Raw genomic sequence first — 23484 nt, 5'->3', positions numbered from 1 at the left:
ATGCTCATTCAAGAAAAATGGCTGTTTTGAGTGGACGCAGCCGCTCATTCCTCGTGCTTTTTGGGTGACAGCCTCAGCTAGGGCAACTCGGTTGGACTTTGCCAACGGAGCTGCATCAATCTGGAAGGACTCCTTTGGAAATAAAGATCAGCTGCAGGGGCCGTGAAACGGGATTTGCAGCTTAGGAGCCGTCGATGGACTGAACTCACCGCCACGGAGTGATTTTAACCTGACATCAGGCTGGTGAGCCCTCGCCACCTGTGCATCTAAGGCAGGAGGAGCGGCAGGGGCACGTGTGCTCTGGCGGCTCACCGCTTTCAGGAAGCCGTCCCGCACTATTTTTGCAGCACTGACCTCATCGCTCATATCAGCCTGTCCTTTCCCAGCTTCCTCTCCCTGATATCTGGCTTTTGCCCCGTATTTCCTCGCGTGTTGAGCAATCACCTTAAGTCTCTCTCCACATTTCTAGGATTCTTGTTTATCTCCCCATGCGGTACGGGGCTCTGATGGGGCCCTGCCTTCCTGTCCCGCCTGGCCGGTTCCTCTGTTTACCTATAACAAACACAAATGATATTTGTTTGCCTTTTTTTTTTTTTTTTAACGCAGAGCAACAACTCGATACCAGGAGAGATGTTTTCTTCTCTCCTTTCTACTCATTTCTCCGTGGTCCCAGCCATCTTCTCCAGTTCTTACCACCTGCAAAGAGCATTTCTTCTTCCCTTATCACAGGTAATGTCTAAAATTCCTACTGCGAACAGAAATTCACAGCTCCGGGAAGCGTGGAGTCTCCCAAAGCCTCTAACTGGTTCCATACTGGCCACTATTGTTTGCAAGGAGGTAAAAACTTCGATCCCAATAGGACACAGAGGGGAAATGAAAATCCCTTTGCCACCCCCACCTCCCTGTGCTCCCCCACTGACCCCTCTCCCCACCGTGATCCCACAATCTTCCCTCACAAAGCAAATTCTTCCTGGATTATATTTTAATATCTGCAAAGCCTCAAGATTGAAAGAAAAACAAATGTGAAACCAGCTCATGAATTTTCTCGATGTGAAAAAAAGAGAAACAGCCTCTGTCGCTCCTGAGAGCCTGTATAGGAGCCACATGAATGGATTAGGGTGGGCAGAGCTGACAGCCAGGCACTCTGTTAGACCCCGGGATTGAGACATCAGGAGCTTAAACTGAAAAGAGATGGGACTGTCGCATAGCACAAGGGGAGAGCACGATGGCAACCATCTTGGCAGCTTAGTTTCACTTTCCCCACACATTCTCGATTCATATCTCTGGCTAGTTTGGGCATTTATAACATATACTCCTGGTAAAAGTGATTAGGCCATACTGCAGGGTCTTGGGGCTGGGGATGGTGCATCACCAGAGGCATGGTCCTGTGTCCTGGGGAAAGCCCGTCTGCAACATCATCCTGCCCTGCAGAGGCTGGGATTGAGCTGGGAAACAAAGTCTTGCTGTTCCCCGAGCTTTTTCCTTTTGCATTTGACCCAGTTTGGGCTTGGGGGCAGTGACAGCTTGTCTGTTCACAGTCCTTAGTGAGGGAAGCGCCAGCCCTGGCTGGCCCCAGCTCAGCACGTGGGCTCCAGCAGCCCCTCCAAAGCACCGACGTGTTTTTCTGTTTTTCAAAGGCACAGGGCTGTTATGAAAGAGAAGCAAGGTGAGAGATAACGATATAATATGGTTTCCTCTTCCCTCTCAGCTGCCAGTTTGAATCCAGCCCAGGTCGGTAGTGGAGGATGTCGGTGCCGCTGGGTGCCTGTCCAGCGGTGTGTGCAAGCCACGCCGTCTGGCTGCAGTCCCACTTCCTACGGGGCAGGTGGCTGCATCCCCTCTGCGGGCTTGGCACGCTCCCTCCGCCTTGTTCCAGATGAGCAGCCAGAGACCAGCTTACTCCAGAATAAAAGTCATGTTATTCTGAGTGTAAACCCAGGATAACTATTCTTGAATAATGTCCTTTCTCCACCGGAGTGGACAACCCACACCCAGGATGCCATTCCTAAATAGAGGTTGCAGTTAATTCTCTAATTCAACATCACTCGTAATAAACTCAAGAGAAATGTGTTTGTCTTCCTTAGATGTGCTCCTTCAAGGTCAGGGAATGGTGGACAAAGGGGACCCTCACGGGACAAAGGACCGAGGCTGTTCTGCAGCTATGAGAGGAGCGATCACTTTGTCGAGGATGCCTAGTCCCTTCCAAGAGCACAAGACACATAGCCTCCACCTTTCCTGATGCAAATCTTTCTGAGCCGTGGGGAATAGGAATAAGGAATTTCCTCATTTTTTGCTACCAGGTTTTGATGATGATCATTGACCTAAGTCTTTCCTGGGTGGTATGCAGATATACTGCACAGTTCTCCACTACATCTTGGTATCTCAGCCTACAGTACACTTGCTTGCTTCTTGGCTCATCTTGTTACAGCTTGGTAACAGGAGACACAGGCTGTCCACGAGTCCCAGGGTACCTCACAATCTGGGACAGCTGCTCCCAGAGCACCCAGCACAGTGACTGGGCTGGGTTATTTTCTCCCCTCTCAGACTGGGAAATTAGTTCACAGTATTTTGACTCAGTTTTTTGTGTAAATAAATCCAGATCTGAAGAAAAGCTCTTGGCCTCTCTGGGCTGGGGAATTCCCCACTTGGCTCTGTGTGTGGGACAGGTGTAGGGGACTGGGGCAGGGACATTGGCTTGCAGTATACATAGGCTGTGCCCAGCCAGCAGGTCCTAATGTCACTTGGGCTTCCCAGGCACCCTGCTCATACACATGTGACAGTAACTTCAAGGGGATTGCTCAAAACCTCAAATGAGTGACCAGTGCTGGGCATCTCTGTGTGACGTTCCAGCACATGGACAGAGATGGAAACATGTGTCAGGGGTTAATCTCAGACTAAACATCATCTGGGTGTCTGTCAGTGACCGACTGATCTGTGAAGAAATGTTCTCAATTCTCTTACTGCCACATGGATTTGTTCTGACTTGTCTCTGTTTTAAGCACTCTCTTCCCAAACGGATCATCTGTTCTTGTTTAGCTACCACCAGGCCACCCCATGGTGCTGGTGGATTTCAATAGCTAGAAGGACTTGTCATGAAAGACCTTTAGCTCTCCAAAGGCTTTATAAACCCACATATTTAATGAAGTTTAAGAAGGGGATCTGAATGCTTCTGAACAACATGATTCTAGAGCAGCTGGGAAGAAACCTATTCATGTTGGAAAACCATTTCTGCGTGTACCAATATTGCAAGAGCAAATATTGACTTACAAGTATTGCATTTGCATCTATGGAGAATTCTTTCTCACTTTTTTAAGTACCAGTTGTTTTCACCTGGAGCCTTACTTCTGAATAAGTCGCTGTTGTAAATTCCAATGTTTTTTTACATCCTTGTCCTCAGGGTGTGGGCGTGCTTTTATGGGCTTTCATGGCAACACAGAGAGATCACCCTTGTAATACTGGGACAGAGATTTGCAGATTTTCTGGGGAATGTTTGAAGTCTGGATTCCCCATTTTCAGCGGTTTCCGTGGTTGAGCTCTGTGTGGCTGATTCTGCAGTTGGGCAAAACGCTTCCTATTTTCAAGCAACCTGAAAGCTTGGGTGGAGAGATATGCAGAGTCCAAGTACATCCCACACCTCCAGGACAGCTGGAAGAAAACCCTCTAGCCGTACATGTCGCAGCTCCTCTGCGCCCAAGGGTGTGTGTGACAGTCCGTCAGCAGAGCTCCTGGTGCTATTCTGCAGCACTAGTGGAGGCTGGAGCCAGGTTCACTTTGAGATTTGTGCTTTGACCTGTGCTACAATCTTTTCACATTGATCTGAAATGGTTGTGTCGAGTGCCCAGACCCACCAGGAGTATTGCTTATGAGGCCAAGAGCTGTTCTGACACAGAGGCCACCAAGCAATTAAACTTGCCAAGCGCAAATTTTGATGCTGTCATCCTAAGTGCTGGGAGCACTCGTGGGGGGATGAGGGGTGGTACAGGCTTGCGTGGGACTAGTGAATCAAATGAGCAAGGCTGGTGGCTTCTTGCTGGTTGCTCTCACCAGAGGAAGGTGTGTAGATGGGCTAAGGAGGAATCCACAGCTGTTTGGATTCACAGGGAGATGTAATGCCTCCAGGAGTTACAGATCAGCTCCATCAGGGTCCGTCCTAGAAGATGCTGTGCTTCAGTGTTGTATCCTATATATTAAGTGGCTTTCTCTGCCTGTGAAACTGCGCAGCCTGGATGAAGGCTTCCCAGAGGATGCTGTGGAGCAAGCGGCGCTCCATAAGGCAGATGGGGAGAAAGGGAAGGAAGTGCTGATATTAAACCCTGTGCACCCACCCCTATTTACAACGTGAGAAGTGGCATCACCTGCAGCCCAGCAGTGGGGTAAGAGGCAGCAGAGATGCTGCGCTGTGCCTTGGAGGAGACAGTGGCACCTGTAAGCAAACCCTTCTACCCTGGAGGGGATGTGCTGGGGCCCTGCAGTGTTTCTGGGTCGCTGCAGTCTCAGAGGAGCTATTCAAGGGGAAAACCACATGCGCATTCCTCAGCACAATGGAGCCTAGCGCCAGATGATGCTGTGGTCCAGGCGCATCCTCCGAGGAGCGAAGCTGTACAGGAATACCTGAAAGAGGAAGACTGCAGTTAAACTTCCAGTTCCCCCAGAAGGTGGAAGACAATAAGCAGCCATCAAAAGGCATTTCCTGCCCATCTATTGTTCCCCTCTCTGGGTCCTGATCAAGCTTTGCACAAGGTCTGCAAACGGACAGACCTAATTACAGCACCGGGTGAAGAGCTGTGTGTACCTTTGTCGTCTGCATGAGCCTTGGAGCAGTTACTGAGCAGCTGGATGAAGGTGTTTCTTGCACACATTTGCTGCTGGTGGCATTTCTTCATCTCACGTTTGGTCTCACCAGGCTCATGAGCTGTCCCAGTCTCCCACTCCTCTCCCAGGTGCCTGCATAGCTTCAATCCCGCTGGAAGCTGGCATGGTGCAGAGGTTGTTCCCTACCCACTTGAGGACATGTAGGACATCTCCTTTCCAGGTTAGGGCACCTGACCTCTCGTCCATCTCTGCCTGCCTTTATCTCATCCCGTTTCCTGGCCCCAGCTTTTCTCTCCTAATTAAATGGTAAAAACACGTGGGATCCAGGCCAGGCACGAATGGTTTCAGCGAAGCAATTAGCCCTACATGAGGGAGAAACAATTAGCGCTGCTCTCTGGAATTCGGCCATTGTGCGGCTCATTGTATATTTTTGCCTTAAAAGGGGGCCAGCGTGTTGGGAGGAGAGTGAGGGCCCCTGTTCGCAGAGCCGGGCTGACATTTGCACTATGTTAGTCATGCTACATGTCAACATTTTTGTGAGCTTTCCAAAAACAGAAATTCTAATGGGATGTTTTAATCCCATCTTCACCCCCGCACGTCCCCACCCCCTTTCCCCCTTTCAACTCCCACCTCCCTCCTCCTCCTCCCTGCCTCGCACAGCACTAATACCACCCTCTCTCAGCTTTGGCTCCCGGAAACGAGGCGAAGCCAGAGCAGCGAAATTCCTATTTAAACTAACGTCACATGAAAAATGAACTGTTGCTTTTAATCCCTTTTGCAGGGAGAATGGGAAGGGAGCAAACGATTTCCCAGGGGTGCAGTGGGGAAGGGGCTTTTGGAGACCACCAAGGCAAGCTGGGGGAAGTGGTGGGTAAATATTGACTCCCTGATCTACCTTTGAAAATCCACTCAGCAACTTCATCAGGACACCTCAGGGGCAAGGAAGAAGCCAAGAAGCTGTGGGGGCTCAGAGAGAAGCCAAGTTCCCTGGGGGCAGCCAGCATTTGGAAATAGCCTTGGCAGGAGCATATCGGGCTGAGGTGACACACACATATCTGATCTGGGTTGGATGCAGAGGGTGTGCGCAGGTGGCTGCAGGAGCTATTGCTGCTCCAGGGCAAGCTGCAGGCACCGAGATGCTCAGGTCTGGGCAAGGAGTTAAAAATGCATCCCCGATCCTCTCCCTGGCTCCCTCTCCCTGCCTGCCTCTCCCCAGAAGGTTTTGGAGACCCGGAGCAGTAGGTAGCTGTGGGCAGGAAAGCTGTGGGTAGGAAAGGTGTGGCCAGTGTCCCATCGTGGGGGTCAACCAGCTGGTACATCAAATGTGGGCCTTAAATCAGGAGATTTAGGGAGCTATTAAGGCAGATGCCAAGCTGGAGGGGAGCCCCAGGGACAAGCAGCCACCCGGGTTCACCTCAGCTCCCCGATGCAGCGTCAGGGCCATTCCCAGCAAGGAGGGTCCCAGCACTGCTCTTGCCTGTGGCTGCTGGCGTAGCTGGGCACAGATGAGCTGTGGCCCAAGCTGGGCTGAGGTGTGGCGTTTTGGGGCCAAACCTCACCTGCCTCCCTCAGTCTTGCCTCCACTCCCTTCGCACAGGACCCAGAGTGGCGGCTGACAAATGGTGCGGGGCTTGGCTGGGATGGGGTCCGGGAGCAGCCTGCTTTTTTTTGCTGTTCCTTATACCCCAGTTCTGCTGTTGCTGGAAATGGGGCACTGAATTCACTGGGCCTTCATCCAGCCCAGCCCAGTATGAGACTTGATTCCTGCCTCCTACTTGGGGTAATCTCTAAATGCCTGCCCTGACATCAGCTCCTGGCATATCTTCACAAAGGCAGTGCAAAGAGGGACAGCTCAGGACAGGAATGTGAAAAAAATTTGGGGCCAGAAAGAATGAGAGGCCAGAAATTAAAGGCCAGGAGCTGCAAGTTCCTCTCACCCCACCTCTGGAAGGATCTTGGGACGGGCTGGCCGTCATCTGCAGCAAACTATGATCTCAGCTTGTGCTCTGGCCCTGCTCTGTACAGACAGACACGTACAGGCTCTGCGGGCAGCCCATAAGGGAATCTCCCAAACAGGGCTGCCCAGGGGACAGGGACCATGGAATCTCTGCTGGAGGCACATCACCTCTTGGGAAACTGAGGCACAATAAGTTGGGCACTGTTGGTGGGAGCCTCTGCTGCCCCACCTGCCTCTGCTGTCTGTCTGTCCACCCTGCTGACCACTGCTGAAGGCTCTGGCTCTGCAATAGCTCATGCAGTGCAAAGCCACTGGTTACTTAAGCTCTGTGTAATCAATTATTTTCTTTTACCACCCCAAACCCACACTTGCAGTTAAATCTGAGCAGTGTGCAACAGCAAGCCTCCAGCCCAGGACAGCTCTGAAGACCGCTGGTTTGCTGTCAGGGTCATTACCAAATGAGAGACCTGCATCCAGCCCAGCATCCACTGCCGGTGGGAGTCCCCTGGCTCCGAGGCTCTGTGGGTGCATCCATGAAGGGAGGGGGAGCTCCTGAGCGGAAGGCCAGAGATTTTGGGGAGGCAGAGCCAGGTGTGAAAGGACAGTCCTCAACTGCCCCAGGAGCTGCTGTTGAGAGGAGAGAGCTGCACAGGCCGTGGGAAAGCAGGGTCAGATCCAGCTGGTTTGCTAGTTCAGGTTCTCTTTCCCTCCTGTTTTTACCTTCGTTCCATGGTTTTAACATTAAAAATCCGCTCCCCAAGGGAAGGAGCAGAAAGCCCCCCTCGCACACCTTATACTGCTGAAATCGCCCCTGAGATCCACCTTGACCACGAAGCCCCGAGAGAGGCATTAAATCAGTGGCGGCTGCCCCACCGCCCTCCCCTCTCCCCACATCTCCCTCCCCTCCCCTGGGCTGAATAGGGAGCATGAGAAACCAGGCCGGGAGGGGACGGCCCCGTGCCCCTCTGTTTCTTTCAGGATCAGCGCGTCTATAGGTCTGCTTGTGTTCCCCAAGCCCCTCTCCCCCCGCAACACCGGGGGCCATAATCCGGGAGCAGGGGGCTTGGAGATGGAGAAGAATGCGGGAGCAGGGAGGGGAGGATGGGGACCGTCCCCTCCCGCCACCGCCAAAGCCCCAGATTCTTAGACCTGGAGGAGTCACCACCAAATTCCATTCAACTGACAGAAAAGAAATCAAATCCTTTTAAAGAGAGCCCACTTTCCCCGCAAGAATGCTCCCTCGGCCTTTTGTTGCAGGGCTTTGCTTGCTCCCAGCAGCTCGGAGGAAGCTGCTCCAATACATTAACCAGTTTAACTTGCTCGTGACCCCCTCTGCCCAGCGCACAATGAAGCTCTTCGCCCGCTTTTTTCCCCGGCTCCTTTTCAGGAGCTAAATCCCCCGCTGTTCCCTGCTCGCTGCCTCTCTCGCTCAACCTTTCTCAGGCCTCTGCTTCAGCCCCGGGAAAATAATAACGTTTTGCATTTGTATAGCCCCCTGGCCCCATGGGATCACAAAATGCCCTGCATGGATCGCATCGTGTGTCCCCCGCCCCACCGAGGGGACCCGGCAGTCCCCTGAGGTGGAAGGGGAAAGCGATGTAGGGTCTGAGGCCACGGAGGGTGGATGGGGTTTGCAGCAGGTCCCGGCACAGAGCGGTGCCAGTGCTGGAGCACATCAGGGGACAGTGAGAACGGGGACAGTTCAGTACCAGGAGATGCACCATGAGCACCCGTTGCAGGAGATTTGGGTGCTGGGCAGAGAGGCACTGACGTGCTCCGCTCTCTGCAGCCACACTGATGGCACTGCCATGGTGTCTGCTACAAGGGCAGGAAGGTTTTATGTTCCCAGGGTGGCTAAAAAAACCCAACAGATGAAAAAATATGAGCCTTCTCACTGGCCCTGAATAGCAGAGCCCGTCAGACAATGGGAAGTTAACCAAACCCGAGCCAGGGAGCACAGAAGTCTGCCGCAGGGCGCTGCCGTTTTCCTACCAGTAATTGATGCAAAGTCTCTTTTGTGCTCTCAGAAAATCCCAGAAAGAAAAAGCAGGGGGTGAGAGGGGGACCGCGGGCAGGATCTGGCTCCCGGGCTGCCCTCCACCGATGTCTCCCTCGCACACCTCGGCCGTGCGGTCGGAGCAGAGGCTGCCTGGCTGCACGTCGGGGCTGAACCCCGTTAAATACCCACGACAATACGACGGCGGCGAAGTCGGTGCCTGACAGAGCTTTTAACCCCTGTCCGACGAAGCGCGTAAATCGTTCCAGGCAGACAATGCAGCTTTGCAGCCCCAGCACGGCGTTTCTCTCAGATGACCTGAACACTTTATTACTGGGGATTTATTAACCATTTTTAGCAGCCCTGAGAACCTGGTAGCCTCTTAGGGACCACCTATCGAGCACTGGGGTCAGGCTGAGAGCGGGGGCGATGCAGAGGATTTAAACCAATTTAAACGGACCTAATATTGTGGTATGGCTGAAAGGGAGATGCCCCACGTGCAGCCCCAGCCCTCGGACTGTGCGGGGCTGAATCCAGCCAGCTCCAGTGGAAAACCAGTATGGGGTTTTGGTGAGGTTAATTTGCAGTGGGAGTGAGCTGGTGGGGTTCCTCTGCAAAGGGCATATCCCTGAGATTTCGGAGACTTGGGCAGTGGGTCCTGGCTCAGACCCACTCCTGTGGAGCCAGGCAGAGCAGGGAGCACACCACCACCCTGCAGCCACAACCAGGCTCACCCTGAGACATCTCAGTGGGGTGAGTTACAGGCTGTGTCCAAAATTGGATTGTTTTTGGGGGAGGAATTGAGATGCCCCTCCCGGCCCAGCCCTGGCATTCCTCCTGCAGAGCAGCCGTGACACCGTCCCTCTCCCCTGGCCCTTGTGTTTACGGGGCACACAGATTTGTGTGGTGGCGGGGCCACCCTGGTTAGGGTTAGGGTCTTCATACCCAGAAGAGAGGCTAAATGCCAATGAACTGGGCACAGGGCGCTCCTGAGAGCATCCTCCCCGCGGCAGCCTGCTCCCTGCCTCCCGGGTACCATCCCGTGCCCACCGAGCGGTAAGCAGGGCAGCTGCTTACCCCATCACTGTTTCCCCAAGGGGAACGATGCCTCACTGGGGACATCCACATGGGCAGGCAAGGGCTGAGCCAGGAGGCCAGGCGCCTGGAGAGGAAGCCTGTGGGGATGTGGCCAGCGGCTGGACAATCCCGGGTCAGTCTCGTTCCAGCAGGACAATGCCACCGAAAGAACGGCTTCCCCTCGCTGCCGCAGCTCACTGACCCCAGGCAGCCGGGCTGAGCTGAGCGCCAGCCCTGGGAAGGGGGTTACGGGTAGCACCGGGGGGGGGGCCAGGAGAGCCCTTGTGCTGGTGCTGGCGGCAGCACAGCGGCTCAGCAGACCCCACCGCATCGCTCGGGGGCCGGCGGCACACAGAGCCCGTATTGTCACTTGCCCCGCGGCGCCAGCCAGGACCCCAACATCTGGCCACGGCACGTGTCCCGGGCCAGCGCCGAGGCTGCGGGAGCGGGAGAGCAGCTGGTCGGGGGAAAAGTGCCTTTCCTCCCCTTTTGGCTCCTGGAGAAAGGGGCTCTTTCTTCATTCAGGGTTTTGCCGATCGGGCTTTTCAGCTGCCTCTCAAGCCGCGGTTGCTGTGCCATCGGTTTGGAGACAAAAGGCGCCCGAAAAAAAGCAAATTGAGACTGGAAGGCTGGGCTCTGCAGCAATAGCGGGAAGCGGGGAGTGTGGGATTTGGTTCCTGTGTTTGTACGGTCTAACTGCTTTTTTTTTTCTTTTATTACGGGAGGCTTCTTTGGCAGCACAGGTCTCCCCCCAGACACGGGCAGTGCTGTGCAAAACCAAACCCCACAGCGTCCTCGAGCATTTCCAGCCTGGGGCCGTGGTTCAAGGGCTGACCAGGGGAATGGATAGCCCAAAATCAGGAGAAGGCAAATGCTGGGTCTTGCCTGAGGAAGCAGCTTCCCTGCTTCGTCCTGCCTGGTATTATGGTATTGTTTATCCAGTGCCAGAGATGAATGGAGCACGTGACAGCAGGAAAAATGCAAGTTGGACAAGGTCCCTGCCCAAAAATGCAGCAGCCCCTGATTATGGCATTACATTGCAGCCCAGGCCCAAACCCAAATCCGCCTCCCTGTAGCAGCACACACACTGGGAGAGAAAACCCCAAGAGCTCCCTGCCTGCAGAGGCAGAAGATAAAGGGGGAAAAGAGGCCCTCGGGTTTGGCGTCAGTAAAATAGCAGGTTGGTGGCACATCCAGGACCAAATTTCAACCCAGTTTTCCCTTCCAGCCACCACTTTTCCCACTGCCTGTCTGGAAAAATGGTGTCTGGTTTAACAAGGCGTCGTTATCGTGGTTAGCGATCACTGGGGGGGCTTGCTTGGCATCTGTGTAGCAGCTCCTTTCAGATTCCTCTGCACCTTGGGCCTGCCCATCAGCACCAGCTCCAAAGCACAGTGCGGCACCTGGGATGGGGTTAGCCAGCTCTCCCCGAGCAGGGACGGGAACAGACACCCCCCCTCCCCAGCGCCCCGTTCCCAGATTTACCCACCAGACTGGATCCTGGTGGAAGTGAGAGGAGAGCTGTGGGTTTTGGGGGTTTGGGTTTTTTATTTTTTAAATGATGCTTGGCCTCAGAAGAGACTGATGGGAAACTGCCCAGAGTTTGGTCAGGCTGGTCGGCTTTCTGGTAACCTCTTGGACACGGCTGTGAGAAAACCTCCGTACAGGGCTCTGGGAAATGACAGCTCAGGACCAGCGGGGGGGGGGGGGGGGGGGGGGCGAAACGCCCCCGTTGCTGCCGCTGAAGCAGCGAGAGATGCTCCCGGTGTGCTGGGGGGGGGGGGGGGGGGGTGTGCTGCAAGGACCGGCATACCCCCATCCTGCACCCTGCCCGGGCCTCGACGGGCGGGAAGGAGGAGCGGGCAGCCTGCCCGCACCCTGCCACGCACTCCCGGGAGTGGGCAAGGCCGGGCAAGGCGCAGGCAGGAGATGAGCAGGGGCCAGGCAGGGCAGAGGCCAGGCAGGACGGCGGCGAGGGGCGGGCGGGACGCGTGGAGGGGGCCGGCGGGGAAGACGCGGGGGGACGGAGCGGGCGCGGGCAGGCTGCGGGCAGGGCAGGGCCGGGCCGGGAGCGGGCTGCCCACGCCCCGCGTGGGGGCGGCTCCGGTCCCGTCCCTCCCCGGGCGGGGCGGGGGCGGTTTAAAGGCGGCGGCGCGGCGGGGGCCGGCGGTGGCGGCGGGCGGAGCGCGGCGCGGCCGGTGGCGGCGGCGGCGGCGGCGCGGAGAGGAGAGGGGGAGGAGGTGGGAGGAGGTGGGAGGAGGAGGAGCGGAGCGCGGCGGGAGGATGCTGAAGAGCTGCGGGAGGAAGCTGCTCCTGTCCCTCGTGGGCTCCATGTTCACCTGCCTCCTGGTGCTCATGGTGGAGCCGCCGGGGAGACCGGGGCTGGCCCGGGGGGAGGCCGGCGGGGCGCAGCGGGCGCTGCAGAGCTTGGGGGCGGCGGCGGTGGTGGCTCCCCCGGCGGCGCAGGGTCCTCCCGGTCTCCGCAGCTTCGCTGACTACTTCGGGCGGCTGAGCCGAGCCCGGCGGGAGCTGCCCGCCGCCCCGCCGAGCCCCCCGCGGCCGCCGGCCGAGGACATCTCCCCCCGCGATGTCTTCATCGCCGTCAAGACCACCAAGAAGTTTCACAAGGCGCGGCTGGAGCTGCTGCTCGATACCTGGATCTCCCGCAACCGCGACATGGTAAGGGGATGGGGACGGGGGACGGGGACGGTCCCCGCCGCTGGCCCGGTGGGGCGGCAGGGTCCGGGCTGCAGCCCACGAGGGTCAGCCGCGGTCCCGGCCCTTCGTCGTCCGGGCTCCGGAGGGTGCTGTGACCCGCCAAATGCCACCTCCTCTTTCTGCTCCCCTCCATATCGCCGAGCACGATGGTATTTTGAGGTTGTCTTGGGCTGTTCTGGAGCTAGGCATGTCTTGGGGAGGGTGAAACGCAGCGTTGCAGGGTGAGTTTGGGATGGGTGAGTGATGGAGAGAGCCTGACCTGGGTTCCTTGCACACAGCAGCCCCCGAAAGCTCTCCTCTGGGGTCCTTCCTGCTGAGAAGCTCCCATGGCAGAGCTTGCCCCGAGTTGCTTTCCACAGGGGAAACTGAGGCAAGGGGTAGGGATGCAACCCAGCCCACTGGTGCCGCAATGGTGGGTGCTCTCCTGGGCCGCAGGGTCTGGCTGCGGGTGAAGTTTAGCAGGGCTCCACGAGGTGCCTGCCGTTGGGTTACGCGAACGACACCTAGTCCAGCAGCTCAGGGCTGGGAGAGTATTGGGATGTACCGAGGCTCTCGGTCCCCTTGCCAGGGACTGGGCAGGACTGGAGTGGCTGAGGAGTCTTGCAAGTCTGCTCTGGCTCACCCGCACCAGGGTAGTTCCAGCTAGTCCCGTTCCTGACCTTACTGATGTCCTGGCAGTCCCTTAGCCTGTCCTTCAAGTACTGAAGCAAAATTGAAAAGGGGAAAAAAAAAAAAAAGCTGTTTCCTTAGGAAATGTGCCTTGCCATCTGCTCTTAAGACACTTTTTCTCTCCTTAGACAGCTTTCCAAGTAATTTATGTCTGGTCCTAACCTTTCCATCCTACTGTCTTCACGTGTTTCCTCCTGGCCTGGAATTGTGTTTCTCGCTTGCAAACTGTTTTTTTTTTTTTTTTGGAAATCTAGAGTGGCTGAGGGGGAGGGCGGGGGGGGATCGACCGGCCCCTGCCTCCTTCACCTGGATCTGCTGGACCCTGTGGGGTCTTGGTTCCTGCAGCTTACCCAAGCATTATCTTGCTCTACTTTTTTTATTTTTCTTTTCCCCCTTCTGTGAATCTTGTCTTGGTTTTTTTTTTTTTACCCAAGTTGCCTGGGCTTGGCAGTGGCTCTGCCGCCTCTCCCTGGTACAGTTATTTCATGGAAACCTCTTTTATGCTCTGCTGTCACTGCAAGGGGGTGGCAAGTGGTGGTGGGGTAAATGCTCTTTGAGCACCTACAGATGATCCTGGGAATGGCTGCTCTTTTTTTTTTTTTTTTTCCCCCCCTCCCTCTTGTGAGCTCCAGCTTTCTTCTAGATTTTTTTTCTTTTTTTGTTGTGCTTCGTTTGTCCGTTTGGATTCCCAGAGACCCGAGGCTCGGCTCTCACGCTGTCCCCCTGGGCAAGCTAACAAAGCCCCTTTTCTCCTGGCGCAGAGAAAAGGCTTCGCAGCCTCTTGTGTGGCACTTTCCATGGGAACGGGAGAGCCGGAGCTGGCCGTGTCCAGGTCAGGTTGCCTAGAGATGAGGGCCATGAAGCCAGGGGGGCCGCAGCCCGGCGAGGTGCCCGCCTGACAAGCCAAGCCGCTGAGTGACGGCTCTTGTACAGCACTTGAGGACAAGGAGCTGCCGAGAGAGCTGGAGGCGGCGCAAACTCCTGCGGAGCAAAGCGGGGCGTGATGGCAGAGGGGATGAACCCACGCTGCTGGTGGCGATCGGCTTTGGTCTTCCCACGCTGACCTGGCTGCTGTCTCTGGGAAGCTTTGGGGCACCCCGGGCTCCCTCGAAGTTGGCATCAAGCTGGGTTTTCTTGCCTGCAGAGTGCCGGATTGATGCCATGGGGCTCCTCTCCCATACTTCCCTGTCCTGGGGCGGGAGGCTGTGCGATTCATGCATCCCCTCTTGCCTGGCGCTGTGGTTTCTGGCCCAGGAGGGTGGTTTGGTAACAGCAGGGTGCTGCCTCTGCTCAAACGTCTCTCTTGGTCTGAGTCAGGCCCCTCGCTAATCATTCTGTCCCTCTCTCACTCTTGTTTCGCTAACGGTGCTCAGGCGCATGTGCTGCCTCCCTGACATGGGGAAGTTCCTGCCCAAGGCCTGAGAGTCCCCCACGCCTGATGCGACGTCTCTCCTTCCCCTGATCCTCCTCTCGCATCAAACCCCAACCTCCCTCTTGGCTGTTCATTAGCCAGGCAGGAGGGACACACACACTGGTGAGAAGGGGTTAAATCCAGCAGGTAACTCCAGGCTGGACCCTTGGCAGATAGGGGCAATAGCTATTGTGTCCTTCCTTGGCTGCTCTTTGTTCTGCCCACAATAGTCCCTGTTTCCTGCCCTCTGTCCCTCCAAGACACTGCAAAGGGCACCCCCTTCTCCTTCCTGCTTCTGTCTGCGAGGGGAGGGCAGATCCCTATTTCCTTCTAAATCTGCTCTTCAGTTTGCACAATCCAGGCTGGACAAGCTGCTGTTGGAGGAGAGTTATGGGTTTTCCCCTCCTTGCTTTGGGGAGAGTTTCCAGCTGTCTCAGTATCACTAGGATGCTGGAGTGCAGTCTGGGGAGACTTTGTACTTGAAAGAAAAGAGAGGGAGGAGGAAAATGGCCATTAGGCAGAAATCCTGGACAGGAGTGAGTCCAAACCCACTGCTTTTCTGCTGAGTTGGGTGATTTGCAGTGGCAGAGTTGCATAAAAAACGTCCCCCATTCCTGGGGCAACCCAAAGGCGGGCTGGTGGCTCGGCACACGCTGCAGAGGGGTCTGGGCTGGGCTGGGCTGCTGTCCCACCAGCGTGGGATCTGCTGGCTTCCTCCAGCTCGGCACGATAATTGCAGGCTTTGAAAAATTCCTGCTCTCGGGGCAGAGGGAACGGGTTTGCCTTCTGGAGAGCATGCTCCTCTGATGGCGGCTCCCAGATTTCTCTAGCACCTTGGCTAGGGTCCCCATCCTCAGAGTGGCTGTGGTGGAGGGTGCTGGCAGGCGTGTCCCACTTGGGCTCCCACCAGAGCAGCTGGGACCAGGGGTCTGCTCATCCCAAACCAGCTCCGCAGTGCAGCCAGCTCCCCCCCAGCCCTGGGCTGTGTGCCAGGGCCTGCTGAGCACTGCTGAACTCAGCTCACGTGTGAAGGTGTGTGTTGTTGTGCCGTGTCCCCCCCCACACCCCCCACCCCGGGGCAGCCTGTGTGGTTTTTGGGGGTAGGAGCCCCTTAATTGCTTGCCTCAAATGATGCCACTGTCCTTGTTCATAGAAGCCCTGGAGCCGGTGAGCGGCGTGCGCGGAGCGCCAGGCGGGTGGGTGGAGGACCCTCGCCGCACAATGAGCTCATTGTTTGCGAGGAGGTTATTAAAAAATTATAGCATTTAAAATTACAGTGGAGGATTCTTCCTTTTGCCGAAAGGAGCGGGAGGAGGAAGGGCCCGCGGCCTTGCAAGACCCTTCCCCGCCTCTGCAGGTCCCAGCCCTGGGACCCCTGTGCCAGCACAGACCCCCCCCCCATACACCCTTGTTCCTGAGGAAAGCCACCGCCACGTGGGAGCAGGGACGCTGCCATCGCTGCTCCCAACCGGTTGAAGGAGGGCGGGGATTTTCCCTCCTAACCCCCGCAGGCTGGAGGGAAAACGTCTGCTGTGGGGGGCACAAAGCTGAGCAGGGACCTGCTCTGGCAGCACCCTCACCTTCCCCCCCCCCGGCCCCTTGCCCAGCTGGAGGCTGAGCTCCCCTCCAGCACCTCTTTGCTGCCTCCTTCCCCTTGCACCCGAGTGGGGTGGCTGCTTCCCCCTTGTCGTTGGGGTGAAAGGGGGTGCAGCCCCCCCCTGGGTGCTGCATACGGGGGTGCTGGGCTGCTCCGTCCTCTCCCAGTGCAGTGAAGCAAGACATGGCGTGAGGGCAGGATTTGTGCACCGCAGGATCACGGGGGTGTCTGCCTGGCTGAGGTTCCCCTTTTTGGTGGGTGTGCTGCTGGGGAAGTTGGGGGGGGGACGGTGGGTGCAGGGTCTGCTGAGCATGTGTCACCCAGGGAAGTTGGCTGGGACCCTCGGCCAGGCAGCACAGCCAGGGACAGGATGACCTTGGGGTGGCCCTGGCGGGTGGGACGCCTTGAGCAGCACCCAGCCATGAGCAACCATGAGCTCTGGGTTGGTGGAGAGGGAAATGAGTCACTGCGAAAGGAGAAATGAAGGCGGAGGGGGGGGAGAAATGGGCCCTCCTCAAGGGTGAGGAGGAGGCAGGGGGCTGCCGGCGGCTGCCTGGCTCCTTGCAGGCGGTTGGGGTGGCTGACCCCATCCTGGCCATAGGGACCCCGGGTGCCTCTCGGTCCCACTACATCGAGGCTGCGCATTGTGTGGGGCTGTGTGGAGCGGTGGCAGCTATTGTTCGGGAGGGATTTGGCATCCTGTGTTTCTTGAAGCTGCAGTTTTGAGAACAATGAGGTTTCCTGCAGGGGCTGGGGGGGGCAGTGAGCCCTTCCTCTCTTGCACCCTGCAGGAAAAGTTGCTGTGGGGGGGACACCAAGAGGTCCTGGCACTCCTTGGTGCCATGGCTGGCATGGTGGCCAAGTGGGAGAGAGGTGGAGAGGGGTGGGTGTAAGGGCTTTGGGTGCTTTCTGCCTGGTGGGGGGCTGGACCTGCTGGTGTTGGGTCTGGAGGTGGTGGCTTGGTAGGTGACAGCTCCGGGATACTGCCTGCAGTGTCCTGCCCTGGTTGCATCGCTGTAAACTGGGTGCTGCCCTCTGCACAGTGCCCCACATTGGTGATGCCAAAGGCTGATCTGTGGTTTTTCTCTGTCACATGGACATGGTGCTTTCTTGTCCCCCCACTATCATGGCCTGTCCCCTCCCAGGCTTCGCTGGCACCTCTGCTCCTCTCCCCAGGGGCCCTAGGTGAGGGGGCTGTGCAGGAAGGATGTAGCTCCCCTCCAAGAAAAGCAGACAAATGAATTAAAAAAAATAAAGGCTTTACATTTTTAGATGTAACTGAAAGGGGGGGGGGGGGGGCTGGGAGGTAAATGAATGGGGCCTCAATAGCCCCTATGAGGTGACTTGCAGGGCTGTGTACCCCTGTCCTGATCCTGAAGGTGCCATCTGGTCCATCCACACCAGGAAAATTGCAGGGATGTGTGTGAGGAGAGGCTGGGGGGGAAGATGCCTCGTTAGGATGAAGCGTTTCGGTGCAGGCGAGTAATAAACAATTGTCCCTGTGGTCTATTTATAGTGGCTGAGCTGAAGGATTACTTGTGGGGTTATTTTTGGAGCAGCTGAAGGCAGTTGCTGGATGGCGTTTCTGAGCTAATCAAGCAAACATTTTCTGTCTCGCCTGTGCAGGGCCGGAGCCCAGGGAACTCCACATGTGTTGGGGTGGATGAGAAGGGGCTTGGGATGAGGTTGTCTTGGATATCCTTGGATGGTCTCCTGTTGCCTTGGTTCAGCTCATACCCCCAGCAGCTGCCTGACTCCTCCCTGAGCACCTGGGGGAAATGGGGACCAGCAGCGAGGTGCTGGCTGGACTTCAAGTCGGTTGGGGGTGACATCCTCCTCCTCCACGCACAGCACTGACCCTGTCCCACCCCAGCAGTGATGTGTGTGTCTCTGGGGCCACAACGACCACGGGCATCCTTGTCCCAGCAGCTCGTGGGCTAAGGTCCTCAGCCCCCAGCTGTCCCCTCCTTCTCAGTGGGTCCCCCATCTCCTAACCCTTTGCTCAAGGCCGGGCTGACCCCTGTCCCTCCCCAAAAGCTGGGCTGCATGGCAGACTGCATTTGTGCGAGCTTGCCTTCCCACCTTCTCCATCCTTTTTTTTTTTCAGTTTTTTCCTTTTTCTTTTTTTTTTTTTCCTTTTCAAGCCCCAAAGGTCACTTGTAGCCCTGTCCCTAGAAATACGTCCTACTCTCCTCCCATTCAGCCTTCCTGCAGATCTGGGCTCTCTCCCTGCTCGGGACCTGAGCAAACACGGGCCGGGCGGGTTAACCAGTGCAGCTGTATGCTAATAACCCCCGCTGCCCGCTTAACTCTCCTCCACTGAGTAAAGTCAACCCCGCTATTGTACCCACCTCCTCAAACAAACCACAAAACCCCAGCGCGTTCCCGGGGCCGGCCGGCTGCGGGGTGGCACCCAATTTCCAGCTCACTTGTAATTCATCATCCTCGGCGCTCAGGCTCCATCGTGTCCCCCCCCCCTCTGCCGCCTCCTGCCTCCCCACCCCCGCCACCACCACCCCTTTTGTCTTTCTTCCTTTGCCCTTTTGTGCACGTCTGGTTTTTAATAGCGCTTGGCAGCTGGTTGTGGTTTCTCTCCTCCAGCTTTGTTTGCTGCCCGCTGATTGATGGCGATGCCTTTCCTACCCCCTGCTCTCTCCCCCTGCTTCTTGCCTTTCCCCAAATCCCAGGCCAACAGCAGCACCCCCACTCCTCCTTCCCAGGCAGCATATGCCAGGAATTAGCTGTGTAAATAGAGGGGTGCAGCTTGGGTGCTTGGCGAGGGGGTAGGGTGCTGCCTGGCACTGTTTGGGGCCATGCTGGGGTGGGCAGTGAGGGACCATCCGCTCCGTGGGGCTGGTGAGAGGCATCCACCGGCACCAGCTCAGCCACCCTGGGAGGGGGGGGCACAGGGAGCAGGGGGTGTTGTGCAAGTGGCCGGGGACAGCCACGTGCTGTTGACACAGGTGGGGACGCGGTTGGCAGCCGTGGGCAAACACACCTGCCTGGGCAGGGAGAGCTGTGGGGCGGCTGGTTTGGCAGCCCCGGCCGCACGTGCCGGCCGCACCAGTTAAAGTCTGAAGTGCCCTCTGAGATCGAGCCGTGCTCAGCATCCGTTCCCCGTCGCCTGCTCCTATCCACGCATCTGCATTGTGCTTGGGGCGGCCCTTGCATCGCCCAAAATCCCCCTGCCCGCTGCTGTGGCGAAGGCGAGGGGATGGGGATGCTCAGCACAGGCACTGGGAGGCAGCTGGGGATTGCACCCCAGTGAGGCACGGCAGCTGGGATGGCTTGGCACGCTTCTTGGTCTGAAGCTGAGTGGGTGGTTTTGGCGAGGGGGAAGAAGTCACCGCTGGCATCCCAGAGGGACTGATCCCTGGTGCTGCCCAGGGGTGCTGTGCCACATCCAGAGCCATGTGGCCGCAGTCCCTTGGTCCTTAAAGGTGCCTCATCTTCTCTTTTAGACCTTCATCTTCACGGATGGGGAGGATGAGGAGCTGAAGAAGCAAGCACGTGAGTCTGTGGCCCTTGTCCCTTTGCGTGCATGACCTGGCCAGGTCCCCTGAGAAGCCCCGACCTGGGGATCATGACTGGCATGGAGCCTGCCCTGGGAGCTCAGAAAAAATGGTCAAAATGCCACTGGTTAGACGCTAATCTCAGGAGTCCTCACCATAGGGACCTGGGCTGAGAAAGAGGCAACTTGTTTCATGGATTATCCCTAAAGGACCTTCTGCCCAGGAGCCCCACCTGGGGATGGGTTTCCTTCCCCTGTCACCTGCGCTAACAGAGTGGGGTGCCTTTGCACCAGTTTGTCCCTGGGGTGACCTGGGTTTGATGGGCAATGCAACCAGGGTTTCATGGGAGCATTTCCCTGGCAGCCCTTCCCAGGGGCCAGGGTCAGCGTGGTCTATTCTCCCCATGCAAATGACTCCTTTTCAGGCCGGGAAGCAATTGCCTTTGAGCTGGGCGAGCAAATAACAGGTGGCTGCTGCAGGAAAAGGCAGCAGGAATAGGGAAGGATTTTGGCTATCATGTCCTGAGAAGCTGGCTCAGGGACACCCCCTTGCTTCCAGAGTGGCTGGTACATGGCCCTGGGATAGGCAAGGTGATGTAGGATGGCATCATGCATAGCATGTGGGATATGGCCCAACCCTGGTGTATCTGCTGCATCCCTCCCTTGCTCATCCCTTCCTCTATCTCATGTGGACCCAAAAGCCATTCCCCAAAGAAATTAATTCTTTGCCCAAAACGGCGTGCCGTGCAGGCCACCAAGCATCAGGGACCTCCATGAGGTTTCCATTCCCCTGGCACGCATAGGATGTGTGCGGTGAAGCGTCGCCATTCAAGCGCGCGGGGAGGTGCTGGATGCCCCGATGCCAGGCTCTGACCCCCACCTCTTCCCGCAGGAAACGTCATCAACACCAACTGCTCGGCTGCCCACAGCCGCCAGGCCCTGTCCTGCAAGATGGCCGTGGAGTACGACAAGTTCATCGAGTCCGGCAGAAAGTAAGCAGGAGGACCTGGGGCTGCCACGGGGGACGGCGGGGCTGCGAGGGCGTGGGGGTGGCGCAAGAAGAGGCCATTCGTGTTTTTGGGGTCGTATCTCAGCGTGGGGTCTGGGGAGCTGCCCTGGCCTGGTGTGACACTCCTGCCACCTCAGATGGTTCTGCCACGTGGACGATGACAACTACGTGAACGTGCGGACGCTGGTGAAGCTGCTCTCCAGCTACCCCCACACGCAGGACATCTACATCGGGAAGCCCAGCCTGGACCGACCCATCCAGGCTACGGAGAGGATCAGCGAGAACAAGATGGTGAGGCAGAGGGGCGAGGGGCAGTGAGAGGTTGGGCTGGCTTAATTTGGGCTGGGGTTTGCTCCCCGGCTGGCGGGAGGAGGTCTCACTGCCATTGCACCCCCCCTCTCTCGCAGCACCCTGTGCATTTCTGGTTTGCCACGGGCGGAGCGGGGTTTTGTATCAGCCGGGGGCTGGCGCTGAAGATGAGCCCGTGGGCCAGGTAAGAGCGTTGGCGTTGCTCTCCCATAGGGACTCGTCGTGGTCCCAGTGGGTCACAGTGACGTCGACTTTGGGGATGGACGTTGGACCGTGTCCCGCCACCTTGCTGTCTTTGTCTTGCTGGGGGTGTCTGCAGAGGGCTTGGAAACAAGCTGGGAAGGAATCGGTTCCCCCTAATTGACTTTTGATTAGAGCTGGGCACCCACCGGCCAAGCCCAGACCCCGCAGGGTGCCCACGTGCCCTGGGCTTTGCTCCTCTGCAGCCCCTCTCTGTCTCCCCGCAGCGGGGGCCACTTCATGAGCACCGCAGAGAAGATCCGCCTGCCCGACGACTGCACCATTGGCTACATCATCGAGTCCGTGCTGGGGGTGAAGCTCATCCGGAGCAACCTCTTCCACTCGCACCTGGAGAATCTCCACCAGGTGCCCAAGACAGAGATCCACAAACAGGTATCCCCGTCCTGATGCCCTGGGGTGGGTGAAGGGGCTGGGGTGGACGGTACCATCATTTGGTTTCATGTGGTCACCTAAAAATTGGGCATCGCAGCTAAGATGCTGATTAATGTGAGACAAAAATGTCAGTGGAGGGAAAAAGCCCCATCAGCCTGGTCCCTACGGGCTGATCCACAGTGTGACTGGGGGCTTTGGCAAATGGGGTGAATTTTGCTGGCCCCCCCCCCCCCATGCCCCTGCTTGATCCTCGTGGCCATGTCGCCCTCTTGACCCCCCCTGTGCTTCCTCCCCCGCCAGGTGACACTAAGCTACGGCATGTTTGAAAACAAGCGCAACTCCATCCACATGAAGGGAGCCTTCTCTGTCGAGGAGGACCCATCCAGGTGAGACGGGGGGACCCTGTCCCCCCCAAGCCGGGGTGCCACGGGGCTGCCACCGCCCCATGCTCAGCACCACTCCTCTCCTCTGCAGGTTTCGCTCCGTGCACTGCCTGCTGTACCCCGACACGCCATGGTGCCCCGCCAACGTGGTTTACTAGGAGGCGCGTGTCCCCTCCAACCTCGTCCCAAATTTCCCCGGTATCCGACGGGTGTGCGGGACCTGCGTGCGGGTGTGTCGGTCCGGCCTCGCCGTGAGGCGGACGGACGGACGTCGTTGCTGTGGTATTGCACAGTGTGTGTGTACTGAAGGCTGCTGTGCGGCCCCTTGTCCCCCGGCCCTGCCTGCCCTGCCTGCCCGGCTGCCCGTGCCTGCTGCCTGCTCCGGCCAGGGCGGTGGAGGGGGACGGGTCCTGAGCACTTAACCATTGGGCACCCCCACGGTGCTGGCGGGCCCCACGCCATGCGTGGGGAGCAACCGCAGGCACTGAGGGGCTCTGCCACTCCTGGGCTTGCTTCCCCCCCCTTTTTTTTTTTTTTTTTTTTTTTTTTGATTTCAAATGTTAAGTTTTTTGGTGTGTGCCTCCCTCCCTTGCCTCTACCCCCCCCCCTGCTCCCTTAACTCCTCACCCGCCCCATCCTCTCTCCCAGCCCCAAAATCTCAGCAGCGAAGCTCTGGCTCTCGATTCAGAGGAGGGGTCGCCGGCGAGTTTTGCTCCCCAGCGCAGCAGGCAGGTGGAGGGCAGGCAGGGGGAAGCCTCCCGGCCGTGGGGGATGCTGTTCCAGGGTGCTGCCAAGCTGCTGGGTGCTCGACGGCCGCACTGGAGGGAGACGGTGGGGTGGGCTGCGAGCCGGCGTTGGCACTGGCTCCCTTTCCCGGAGCTCCCCCCATCTGGCTGAACTGTTGCCGGCAGCATCGATCTATGCACTATTTATAGAGACTAATGTAAAGACTTTCTATAAATACAGGGGGTGGGAGGAGGGCTTTTCCAGAGCCGCCGGTGCGGCGTGGCGTGGGGGCTGTGTTTGTGCGGGGGTCTCCCTTCAGTGCTGCCTCCCTGCCTGCTCACGGGCCGGCCGTGGGCAGCGGGTGCAGGCAGGCTGAGCACAGGCAGCCCTGCACCTTTGCAGAGGAGCACTTGGAGGTTTGGCTGGGGGCTGCGGGGGTGTCTCCCCCCCCCCCCCCGCCCCGCCATGGGGGCCAGAGCATCCTCCAGCCCTGGCCCAGGTGTGGGTGCTGTTGGGGTGGCCGGAGCACCCAAGGGGCACCCGGTCAGATGGGCACCAGCCATGGGCAGGCAGCATTTCCCAGCCTGCCCGTTGCTCTCTCCCTGCTGGGGAGGGGTTAGCCAGGGAGGGAGAGGGTCCCCACATGCCCCTGCAGCCTCCCTGCCTGCTGCCACCA

At 57.7% G+C, this 23484-nt stretch overlaps 1 protein-coding gene across 1 annotated transcript; it reads left to right on the top strand.

Moving 5' to 3' along the window:
- Positions 1 to 12125: 12125 nt before the first annotated feature.
- Positions 12126 to 22266, top strand: LFNG (LFNG O-fucosylpeptide 3-beta-N-acetylglucosaminyltransferase). The gene is made up of 8 exons (XM_086472959.1): positions 12126 to 12521; positions 19699 to 19747; positions 20641 to 20740; positions 20895 to 21048; positions 21165 to 21250; positions 21534 to 21699; positions 22000 to 22085; positions 22174 to 22266. Exons 1-8 carry the CDS (start codon positions 12126 to 12128, stop codon positions 22238 to 22240), a joined length of 1104 nt encoding a protein of 367 aa, XP_086329085.1. The 3' UTR covers positions 22241 to 22266.
- The last annotated feature ends 1218 nt before the right edge of the window (positions 22267 to 23484 follow it).

This window comes from Leptosomus discolor, chromosome 14 (assembly GCF_034619465.1).
Source record: "Leptosomus discolor isolate bLepDis1 chromosome 14, bLepDis1.hap2, whole genome shotgun sequence".
Taxonomy (NCBI): Eukaryota; Metazoa; Chordata; class Aves; order Leptosomiformes; family Leptosomidae; genus Leptosomus; species Leptosomus discolor.
This window is presented reverse-complemented; position numbering and strand designations above follow the sequence as displayed.

What these genes read in the sequence shown, in the direction of transcription:
- LFNG (XM_086472959.1), top strand. Translation starts at nt 12,126, where the DNA reads ATGCTGAAGAGCTGCGGGAGGAAGCTGCTCCTGTCCCTCGTGGGCTCC. An exon ending in GGAGCTGAAGAAGCAAGCAC is followed by an intron (nt 19,748 to 20,640) that starts GTGAGTCTGTGG and finishes CTCTTCCCGCAG; the next exon opens with GAAACGTCATCAACACCAAC. An exon ending in AGACAGAGATCCACAAACAG is followed by an intron (nt 21,700 to 21,999) that starts GTATCCCCGTCC and finishes CTCCCCCGCCAG; the next exon opens with GTGACACTAAGCTACGGCAT.